At 34.9% G+C, this 12,537-nt stretch overlaps 1 protein-coding gene across 1 annotated transcript in view; it reads left to right on the top strand.

Moving 5' to 3' along the window:
* The window catches only part of CTNNA3 (catenin alpha 3), a 1,859,096-nt gene that overhangs the window by 1,671,255 nt on the left and 175,304 nt on the right, over positions 1–12,537 (top strand). Inside the window, exon 15 of the mRNA XM_032138296.2 lies at positions 4,933–5,114. Within this exon, the coding sequence (XP_031994187.1) occupies positions 4,933–5,114 (182 nt within the window). The remainder of the gene's footprint in view (positions 1–4,932; positions 5,115–12,537) is intronic.

The following is a 12,537-nucleotide window of genomic DNA, read 5'->3' as shown; positions in this document are numbered from 1 at the left end:
ATACTCAAGACAAATACACCCATATGTGCACCTAAAGAAAAGTCCAAGAATACTCATTATTTATCATAGCCAAAAATGGAATAGTTTTCAAAATATTGTTTATAGAAAAACATGAATAAATTTATAGAAATATAGATATATTTGTAGAATGGAATAATATCTGTATAGAGCAATGAGAATAAACAAAATATAACTACATGCAACAGAATAGATGCATTTCAAGCATTTAAGTGCTGAATACAAAAAACCAGACACAAGAATTCATGTGCTATGATTCTACACCTTTATAAGATTAAAACATGGGCAAATCTACAGTTTTAGAAATCAAGTTAGTGATTACCCTTAGGAGATAGTGACTAGCAGAAGATAGAAGGAGGCTTCCGGGTGCCTGTAATCTTTTTAAGGTTTCTTGATTTGAGTGTAGGTGCATGGATTAGCTCTGTTTGTGAAAATTGTTCCAACTGTACATTTATGATTTAGGCATTTTATATGAATTTTCTATTTTAATCAAACAAATATAATGGTGGTGTTTGAGGAATTGATACCCTTTATTTGATAAGGTGATGTAAAGATAAGGAGATTAGATGAAGGATTGCACAATTCCATCATATTCAGAAAGATTGAATCAAACAGTAGCAAAGCAAGAAGATTTAAAACAAAGGAGAATATTAAGACCAGAAGACAGCAGGAATGGTAATATTAATATGTAGAGGGAAATGGATGTGATAGAGGATAAAATGGACAACTGACAGAATAGGCTAAAGAAAAGAGAATAATTTTCTAAAATATAAAACTTCAAGACTAGAAGGCAGGAAGTATCACTGAGAAACATGAAAATCAAGAGGATAAATGGTTTGGCTGAGTGTGTTTTTCATCCTTCTGTGATCAGGTATCCCTAACAGCAGTGAATGTGCTGATCACAGTATTGGAAAGGAGAACAGGACTGAAGAGGTTGTTTGGAAGGAATCTTCATAGCAGCGATGGCTGAAGTCATGAAAGTAGCTGACGTATATGTACACTGTAGAAGGACTATATCTGGCTAATTAACACATGCATTACCTCACACAGTTACCATTTTTGTGGTGAGAACACTTTACATTCACTCAGCATTTTTCAAGAATACAATTTACTATTCATTCACTGTAGTCAACCATGTTGTATAATAGATCTCTTGAACTTATTCCTCCTGTCTAAATGAAATTTTTTTTATCGTCTGACCAACATCTTCTCAAACCCCCTCCCCCACTACCCCAGCCCCTGGTAACCCCTACTCTATTCTCTCCTTTTGTGATACCGTTTTTAGGTTCTGCATATGAGTGAGGTCGTGTGGCATTCATCATTCAGTGTCTGGTTATTTCACTTAACATAATTTCCTCCAGATTCCATGTTGTCACAAATGACAGGATTTCATTCTTTTTATGGCTGAATAGTATATTCCATTGTGTACTCCACAATGTATATACACTTCAGAACATAATGTGGTGCATAGTAAGTACTTACAATTTTATTTCCCAATGTAAAAAAGAAAAGAAAGAAAGTAGATGAGTGTGCTAAGGGAGAAGATAATGAAGAAAGTTAAAAGGGTCAGCACAGATTCTTTGGGAGATGCCCATTTGGCAGATAAGGGGAGATGGAGGACTCTGAGAAGGGGCAGTTGGATGTAAGGGGAAGGCAAAACCAAGAGAGTGGATCACAAGGTCAGGAGTTCAAGACCAGCCTGTTCAACATGGTGAAACCCCGTCTCTACTAAAAATACAAAAGTTAGCTGGGCACAATAGTGGGCGCCTATAGTCCCAGCTACTTGGGAGGCTGAGGTGGGAGAATTGCTTGAACTTAGGAGATGGAGGTGGCAGTGAGCTGAGATCGTGCCACTACCCTCCAGCCTGGGTGACAGAGCAAGACTCTGCCTCGAAACAAATCAAAACAAACAAAAACAAGAAAATGTTTCAGGGATCACTTGGTCAGTACTTTCAGGAGTTATAAACAAAGTAAGGGTAATGAAGACAGAGAAAAACAATAAAAATCTGTGTTCCCTGGTCATAGGAAAGTTTTATAGCAGCTGTTGGCAAATTGTAGTCAACAGGTCAAATCTGGCCGGCTGCCTGCTTTTGTACATGAGCTAAGAATGGCCTTTACATTTTTAAGTGGTTGAAAAAATTCAGAATAGATGTAATCAGATGTGATCAGAATAATATTTGTGGCATGTGAAAATTATGTAAAATTCAAATTTCAATGTCTATAATAAGGTGTTATTGGAACAGGGCCACACTGATTTGTTTATGTAGTATTCATGACTGCTCTTGCAATGTAACAGAGTAACAACTCTGCCAGCTGAGTAACAGTGATACGGTGTGAGCTGCAAAGCATATATCACTATCTTGTCCTTTACAGAAAGATTCTGCTGACCTCTCTTTTAGAGTTAAAATAGTAAATGAAATCTATGCTTAAAAATGCCTAATAGGCTATTGGGATAACACAACTTTTCCTTGAAAAATAATGCATAATATTATAAATAGAGTTCTGAGATTCACTGCAGAGAGTAAAGAACTGAATCTATTTGTGTAAGTAATGGTTGACAGTTAACATCACTTTGCTTAAAAAGTGTGTTCTTACATATCATCTGATGTCCAAAACAGCCTGTCAGGTAAAGATCATGGTATATAGTTTAAGATTTTGAAACGTAGGTTCTAAACAATGTGACTATTCTTTGGAGAACAATTACTTTCAAAGGTAGAAAGTGATAGAGAAATACCGTCATGGAGAATGTGTATATATTGGTATATTGTGGGCAATATTATTAATGTTTGTTGGCTTAGTGATAGAACAAAAACTCTAGAGCTATATTTTCTGATTTACATCCTGATTCTACCATTGACTGACACTATAATCTTGATCAATCACTTAATGTTTCAGAGAGACTCAATTTCCTCACTTACAAATTGGGATAATGATAATTCCTCACAGGGCTGCTATGAAGATTGAAGTTTAAATGTGTTCATGGTTTCTAGAAGAGTGTCTGTCATATATGTGTCAGTTGTTTTTCTTGTGTTTGGTGACACATTCCAAGATCAATAGATACACAATATAATCTTATTCAGATGGCAATGATTCAAAAAGCCTTTGACAGTTATTTATATCAGAGTTCTGCTTTATAGATGTAAGCAGAAGCCTAAATATATAGCCACCTGGTGATATACATCAGAGATATTCTACTTACCTAATTTTTCTTAAGCTCTGTACCTCAGTTTCTTTGTTTAACCTGCAAAAAATAATTCAATAAAGAATTTTTCACCTAGACTTTCTAAACATCAAGTATTCTCTTAAGTCTTCTTTTGGAATTTTCAGGGTGGTTGAAATTGATTGATGACATATAATAAATCATAGAAGCACTTAAAACCTTCTGCAAAGGTGTCGGTAACTTAATGTTTTGTTGCTGCTGTTGTTCCCCTTGAGAAAAAGGACCAGAATTCTCTAGAACTTCTAATTTTGCAAACTATTGCCCAACTTTTGGCCCTTATCTTGTCAGAGGTAAATGTCTGTTATAATTCATCATTTGAATTGAGATGTTATTAAGGAGATGAAGTGCAACCAATGAGCTCCCTGTCCACAACAGGGTCAGTCTCAATCTTATCCAATAATCGACTCTGTTCCCTGCATGGCAGGTGGATAGCAGTTGCAATTACTGTCATTTTGTGTCTAGGGAAACTTAGACAGGAGGGTTAAGTAACTTCCTCAAGGTCGTATTGGAAATCAGTGGCATTCCAAGTAACAGAACTTGGAATACACTTAGCCAGTTCAGCTCTTGAATAGCTTTAACTTTATTATGAGAACAGTAAATAATTTTCCATAATATACCAGTGTATATTCAGCACTATTTATTAGATCTAGCATCACAGATTTATGACCTCTGAGATACAGAACGTAAAGAGAAGCCCCAGTTGAACCCATCTAGAGCTATCGTAATTTGAACATTTAAACACTTTTTATGAGAATGGAGAGAATAATGACCGGTAGTCAAGATGGAGAAAACCCATTTCTATTTGTGAGCTAGTTTAATAGGTTGGTGGCTTATAATTTACTTAACGTGCTTGCATATTACTTTTCATTTCAGAATTAGTGAGCTGTGTCTTCGTTTACATGCTTTGCCATATGCCAGCAGTAGTAAAAGTTGCTCCTCTCTTACAACCTCACATTGGACACATTTCCTGAGAAAAGAAACTACAAACTACTTTCAGAGGCTAAGAAATAACACTTGTGTCAGTAAAAACTTAGTCTCGTGTGGCTTAATTTGATTCTTCATAGAAAAAATACAAACAAAATGAAAAAATGTGTTAGACATATGAAAATATTTTGATAATCTTATTGAATAAGAAATAGCTACCATTTATGGAACATTCAATATGTGTCAAGCATTATGCTAAGATATTTACAGAAAATTCAAACCAAAAGCATCATTGTTTTTTCTTTATTATGTTAAAGTTGAGGCATGACCAATTCATCCTGTAATTGTACATATACACATAGGTAGACATAGTCTCATTTCAAGTTAAATTATGTTATACTTCCACCTTTTTATATGCACTTTTCTAGCAAAGGTGATGCATTACACCAAATTGATGTTAATTTAAAATTTGAAGTGTATTAGAAATTTGCAAAGTCCCACATTTATTTTATAAAATGGATTTAAGTATGTTGGACACCAAGTTCTACAGTGTTATTCTAAATGTAACATTATAGTTCTAGAGCAAATTATTATAATTTAATAGATTTTTGTATGAAATATTAAGCCTGGAAAGTTTTAATTGAATGACTTTATATTGTGCCTCTGATTTTAAATGAACAAGTTTTATGAATATCCTATAATATCTACTTATTCCTAAAATGCTTTTGACATAATGGAATGATTTTAATTCTAATTACCACATGTTTTAGGCTAAGATGACTCAACTGCCTGAGGCAGAAAAAGAAAAGATTGCTGAGCAAGTTGCTGATTTCAAGAAAGTAAAGAGTAAGCTGGATGCTGAGATTGAGATATGGGATGATACAAGCAACGACATCATTGTTCTGGCCAAGAACATGTGTATGATCATGATGGAGATGACAGACTTCACCAGGTAATTATGCAGAAAATGATGTGTAATATTCATAATGACTAAAAATATTAGTCTTAATTAGTGAAACTGCAAGATTCTCTGAGTGTCAAGTGCCAAAAATCAGGTGGTAGGGCAAAAGCAAATATAGTATTAGAAAGTTGTAGGTGTACAGTTCTAGAGGTTTTGATCAATAAATAAACATGGCAAGTTTCTCATAAACTTCAGTGGAATTGGTTTAGACACCACTTATACTCTCTCACCTTCCCCTTCCCCAGGCATCTGCTCTGTGTATCATACTAGCATGTGACTTCTACAAAGAATTTGGTAAACCAAGTGTTTCGCTGGTATTGGAGCTATCTGCATGGTTGAGTTTCATAGCTATATAATTTTAGTTATAGTGATTTATAGCATAATCAGGATAATGGTATCTTTTGCTTCTGAGATGAAAACTGGATATATTTGAAGTTACAATCACTTAATGATAGCCATGAAAAAAATGTACATTGTGGGCATATTCCAGAAGTAATAAAAATGTTTGTTATTGTCTTAAAATGTCATTTTATAGAGTTAGTCAAAAAGCAATAAAATATATAGTGGCTGCCCTACTAGTAACTAATGTACACAAACTATAACAACTAAAATAATTCAGTCGTGGTGTAGTTATAAAAGCCACAGAACAGAAGGATACACTGAAGCAGACCTAGTACACTTAGAAAACCTTTCATCTGTATTACCATGTAGTATTCATTTATATGGTACCATGTACCATTGGTACATTCATTTATACCCCAAAATAACTTTCAGGTGGAGTAATGAAATAACTGTTTATTTTAAAATCATAATTAATGGAGAAAATGTACATAAATCTTTCAGTGATATTAAAATTGAGAGTTTATGAAAATTACATACAAAATAACTTACAAAGAAAGGATTGTTAAACTGAACTTCAAAAAATGTACATCAATAGAATGTCCTAAGCAATATTGAAATGTAAATAGATAACTGGATAAACAAAAATGTGATTCCATTTATATATAAAGAATACTTGCAGACATAAAAAATTAATATTGTAGTGGAAGAATGGACAGAGAATATGATTATATTATTAACCAGTTTCTCCTCATAAAAATTACAGCAGACAAATATTTGAAAAATATTAAAAATAAAATAGTTAAAATATTTATTTTAAATCTATCAAATTTGCCAAAAGTTTTAACATAGGGTTGGTACAGAGCATGGCGGTGAAAATCTAAATGGCGTAAGTCTTATGGTAATTTGGGAATATGCATAAACTAAAAATCTTTATAAACTTTTCGTATGTGCATCATCTGTATCCATATCTGTACTATACTTCAGCGAACGTATCCAAAGGAAATAATATAAAGTGATAAACTTTTTTTTTTTTTTTTTTGAGATGGAGTCTCACTTTGTCACCCAGGCTGGAGTGCAGTGGCATGATCTCGGCTCACTGCAACCTCTGCCTTTGGGGTTCAAACGATTCTTCTGCCTCAGCCTCCCGAGTAGCTGGGACTACAGGCGCACACCACCACACCCAGCTAATTTTGGTATTCTTAGTAGAGGCGGAGTTTCACCATATTGATGTGGCTGGTCTCAAACTCCTGACCTCGTGATCCACCCGCCTTGGCCTCCCAAAGTGCTGGGATTACAGGCGTGAGCCACCGTGCCTGGCCAAACTTTTTTGAATAAAGGAAACCCTTGGCCTCTGAAAGTTTACTGAAAAATCAACTCACAGAAGGCAGATTAATAGGTGAAAAAACATAGAAATTTATTTATCATGTGTATATGGTAGACTTCAGAATGAAGACCCAAAGACACAGGATAAATTGTTTATTTTTATGCTTAAGTTCAATAAAGTATGGACAATCATGTAGAAATACTATGGGACAAATAAGATATGATCTTATGTTAATAGACTGAGTGGGGTACCCAGCAAGGCCTGTCTGTCTAGATTTTTCTTGGCTTCTCTGAACATGTATTTCTACCTTCTGGATATGGGGCAAGACCCTCGCTGGAATAGGGGTCTTATGACCTACAGTCAAACAAGGTAGGTAGGAGAATTATTGTATGACTAGTGTTATACAGAGTGATGGAGATCGTTTTAGAATAATATTTTTATGTTTCATCACTAGCTCTGGGGAAAAGGGGTTCTGGCTTCTGTGACCCGCCTTGGAGAAGAAGGATTCTAGTATTTATGACTAGCCTCAGGGGAAAATGGAACTGAGCAACAGGAGAACAGAAAAAAAATCAGAGAAAAACTTTTGCTTCTGAAGCTGCTTCTAAGTCCTTCATTTTGGTGTATTTTTTTTTTTCTGAGCCCCAACAGGATAACTATAGAATTATTTAAAATAATAGAAAAATTGGGATGATTAAACAAATGGTTGCCTGCCACAAGAAAAGAGTCTATAGAAAATAAAGTCAAGTTTTTTAAAGAGTATGAAAGTAGCCGGGCGCGGTGGCTCACGCCTGTAATCCTAGCACTTTGGGAGGCCGAGGCTGGCGGATCATGAGGTCAGGAGATGGAGACCATCCTGGCTAACACGGTGAAACCCCGTTTCCACTAAAAGTACAAAAAATGAGCCGGGCGTGGTGGCGGGCACCTGTAGTCCTAGCTACTCGGGAGGCTGAGGCAGGAGAATGGCCTGAACCCGGGAGGCAGAGCTTGCAGTGAGCCGAGATTGCGCCACTGCACTCCAGCCTGGGCTACAGAGCAAGACTCTATCTCAAAAAAAAAAAAAAAAAAAAAAAAAAAAGAGTATGAAAGTAGTCTAAATTTTATAATCTATTACATATATGGATGCATAGATATTCTCCTATGCATATTTTTGTCTTTGTTTTGTTTTATACCAAACTTCCTCTTTACAATAGAATTCAGTTCTACTTTGTATTCTTTTGAAAGAAATCCACTTTCCAAAGATTATGTGCAGTGAAGATTTCATTGGGAAGTGAGAAAATTAAATTTATTGTGTATTATAAATGGAATTTCATAAAAATACCTCTTTAAATGTCTATTTCTATTTTTCCCACTTAACTCTTGCCATTTTTCCAACTCTAGTCCATAGCTTCTAAATGTCTTCTTATTCCTCTTCATATAGAAAGTAATTCAGTTTTGGCCCATGGTTCAAGTTCTGCAGGCAAAGATTCTGAGAAATCTGTTTGTATATGTCTCTGCCTCTCTCTTTCTCTCTGTCTCTGTTTCTGTCTCTTTCTCCACACATATAATCACAAGCATATATAAGACAAACTTATATAACATAGACATGTATATGCCTGTATAGGAAACAAAACTAAACTTTCATGGGTTTAAATAATGATTATGTTTTAGTAGCTGGATTTTGGATAATTTAATTACAATTTTTAACCTTCTATAATTTGTTGCTGATTTAAAGTATCAATACATTTATATGAAAAACAACATATGGAAAGAAACCTGAACTATAATAGCTATATTATAATATCAACTTGGTGGCCAGCTGTGGTGGCTCACGCCTGTAATCCCAGCACTTTGGGAGGCCAAGGTGGGCAGGTCACCTGAGGTCGGGAGTTCGAGACCAGCCTGACCAACATAGAGAAACCCTGTCTCTACTAAAAATACAAAATTAGCTGTGTGTGGTGGCATGCGCCTGTAATCCCAACTACTCAGGAAGCTGAGGCAGGAGAATCACTTGAACCCAGGAGGCAGAGATTGCAGTGAGCCGAGATTGCGCCATTGCATACCAGCCTGGGCAACAAGAGCGAAACTCTGTCTCAAAAAAATAAAAATAAATAAAATAATAATAATAATAACTTGGTAAGTGGCACTGAGAAGACTCTTAACTTTTCTCACCATAAAATAGTATAAATAATTCAAGTGGGTGTATTTATAGACAGGATTTAGAGCTAGAAGGGAAAACAATGAAGGGTAAAGCCATGAGGACCAGAAGTTTTGAAGAAGTGGGCAGAGAAAATAGAATCTGATAAAGAAAGAGCATTCAAGTGTTAATAAGAAAAGTAACTGTATAGAAAGGAGGATGCTGGGCAGAGAATTTCAGTGAGTAATCAATGGTCTTACTTGAAGACAATGATTAAAAAGATACTAGTTTGGCAATTAGTAGATTTAATCAATTTGTTGTTGACTTTTGCTTTACGAAATGGTGAATGAAAAAAACCTTATTTAAAAAGATAGGCAAGAGAATAGCAGATCAAAAAACAATGAGACTCAAGGTAGTAACTTAAAAGAGACTAATGATCATGACAAGATTTTTGAGACTTCTGGATATTTGAATATATTTTAGTCTGAAGGGAAAGAGGAAATGGGGAGGGACAGAATGAAATTGTAAAAGGGGAATAAAAAGCTACAGCCAAAAATGAGATAAATGGTTAGTGAGAAGGGAAAATAAACAACCAAAAAAGAAACATTTAAACCAACATAAGTTTACATGGCTGTTCCTTCTGGTCACAGCTTGAATGAATGAGCTGAGAATCAGATTAACCTTTTTTGGCCACTCAGGGTAAAGACTTCCCCCAACTGGTCTGTATATCAGTTTCATTATCACTCTATATTACTTTCCTTTTAGCAGTTATCACTTTTTGGTTTAAAGAATTCATTTGTTCACATATTTCCTGCCTCTATTTCCATAACAGAGTATAAGTTGTATGAAAGTATGAAATTTGTCTTTTTTTATACCCAGAATTTATAACAGCATGTGTATATATGCTTAGTATATATTTAATATGTAGTAGCTGAATTAATTAGATTTTTTAAATACTACTTTAATTCAGAAGGAACCAGGAATAAACAAACAAAAAATTTGAACAAAAAACAGGGAAGCAAGCATAAGCTTACTTCGTGAAAGTCTTGAAAGTCACTCTCTTTGCTTGCTTATTTGTTAGCCCATATATAGATCCTAAATGTTGAGACTAAGATTTTAATTTTAATGCCATTATAGCATTTAGAAGAGACACATAGTCCAGAGAGCTGGGACTAAGACTCTTGGAAAAGCTTATAGCCCTGCCTTTAAAAGGGGAACCAGAGATATTTCATGGACCAGCTTGATGGAGCATCAACGGTGAATGCTTTTCCCTGGGGGGTCTTATTTAAATAAAGGCCATCTTTAAGAAATAGAGATCCCAAGTGTGTGACCTATTAAACTGATGAATTTCAAATTGCATAATCAGAAATGCCACCATGAAAGAGAAATTAAAATGCAAAAAAGAATGATCACCAAGGAAATTAGAAAAGGTGTTGATACATTCAGAGAAGCCTTGGTAAAATGACATCAATAATATGGTTAGGCTTTGTGTCCCCACCCAGATCTTATCTTGAATTATCATCCTCATAATTCCCACATGTCAAGGGAGAGACCAGGTGAAGGCAATTGAATCATGGGGTCGGTTTCCCCCATGCTGTTCACGTGATAGTGAGTGAGTTATCAGGAGATCTGATGGTTTCATAAGGGGCTCTTCCCCCTTCACTTGGCACTTTTCTTTCCTGCGCTTTGTAAAGAAGGTACCTTGCTTCTCCTTTGCCTACTGACATGATTGTAAGTTTCCTGAGGCCTCCCCAGCCATGCGGAACTGTGAGTCAATTAAATCTCTTCCCCTTATAAATTACCCAGTCTCGGGCAATTCTTTAGAGTAGTGTGAAAATAGACTAATACAATCAATGACAACAAAGAAAGACTATTTGAAGTGACCACACTACATAGAAGTGTAAGGGTCGAAGATCAGAGTTAAATGGCCTACTATTCTTATATTCAGGAAGAAGTTTAAAGTATTAACATACTTTGCTACATAGAAAATTATAGCATTATATGCTTTTTAAATTTCCAAGAGAGCTTTACAATAATGAAAATAGAATTAAATAGAATAAATGTTCCATATCAGTAGACAAAATTAATGTAGAGAAGATAAATTAAGTTAGAAAATGAGAAAATTAAAATTTAGGGTAAATGTAAAAAAGCAGTAACATTATAAATCATACCAATAATACCAGTATTTCTAATATCTAGATTTAGTAAGCTTACTAGTTTTTTAAAAATAAAATGATTTAAAAATCTGTCATTTAACGTAGTGGCATACAGGAATCTTTTGATCTGGGAACTATGGGAAAGAGGAAGAAATCTCTCTCTAAAAGGGTAAAGGAATGTGTAAAAAAAATGAAAGAAATTTTAGAAGTAAATACCTAACAGCTTGTATTTGTGGGGTGATGCCATCTGTGGAATATGAGAAGCCTTCAGAAGACAAACATGGAGTGACAGCTTTGATAGAGAAGCAGATCTTGATATATAAAAGGTAATCGACTAGGAATATATACATATATTTTATATATATATAGAGAGAGAGATTTATACATATATATCCAACTGGATATATAAATCTATATATAGATCTATCTATCTATCTATATACACATGTATCCAGTCATTGGCTGGAAAGGAGCAGAACTGAAACTACTAGGAAGGATATATTGAAATGACTGGGTCCACACTGGGAAAGAAAGGAACTGATATTGGGGAGTAGAGCCAAAGTGGAAAAATAACAGCATGTCACTTGACAGATGGTGAGGTTACAGACCTTGCAGTATTTTTTCCTGCTCTGTACATGTCTCCCTCCTAAAGGAATTAATATCTTACTGTTGGCATACTCTGAATCAAGTTGTAAAAGGATTCTGACAAATTAGTGGCTTTGAGGGTATCCTAATCTGTAGCTGGGGTGTTAGAAGGGGATTCATAACTCCAGAGTGACAAATCATTTGAAAATAGACACATTTCATGTTTTACAAAAGTTAAACAGCCCAACATTCTCTCAGTCTATAGGCATCACTAGCAAAGGCATCTACAGAACAGGAATATTGTGTGTTCGAACTGCAATAAACGAAGGGTAGTAAAATTGAATTTAGGCTCTGATAATCTCTTGTGCTTGAACTGAATCTAGAGTCAGCTAAGTTTCAGTTCATGTAAACTGTTATAAATCTCCAATTGTTTTAAAATGAATGAAATCTGTTCTTTACTTCTTTTTTATTCCCAATTCTGTTTCAAGAGTTTCTTCTCAGACACTGTAATGTTTTTCTGAGGGTTAAACTTAGCAGTTTTATATATAGGCTATTCCTTGGTTCCACCTTTGTCACATTTCTTTCATTGCAGGTTTTTTTGCTTGTTTGTAGTGGGACCTGTGAGAATGAGGGTCATAGCTGGCAGTGCAGTATTTATCAACTAGTAGTCCTCCATTTGGTAGTAGTAGTAGTAGTACGCTTTAAGTCCTCCATATAGATTTTAAATAGCTCTATAGTTTAAAAATAATAAAAGAGAAAATAGCACGTTCTTTATATCTTCTGAAGCATCACAAAATGCTCTGTTTTCTCATTTTATTCAAATATTATTTTATTAATAAAAGCCATAATGATAGCTAAACTTTGATGAGTGCTTACTGTGTACTACATCTTGAG

Source organism: Hylobates moloch, unplaced genomic scaffold (genome assembly GCF_009828535.3).
Source record: "Hylobates moloch isolate HMO894 unplaced genomic scaffold, HMol_V3 SCAFFOLD_3, whole genome shotgun sequence".
In the NCBI taxonomy this organism is placed as follows: Eukaryota; Metazoa; Chordata; class Mammalia; order Primates; family Hylobatidae; genus Hylobates; species Hylobates moloch.
The sequence above is the reverse complement of the archived record's forward strand: the minus strand, read 5'-3'. Positions and strand labels throughout refer to the sequence as shown.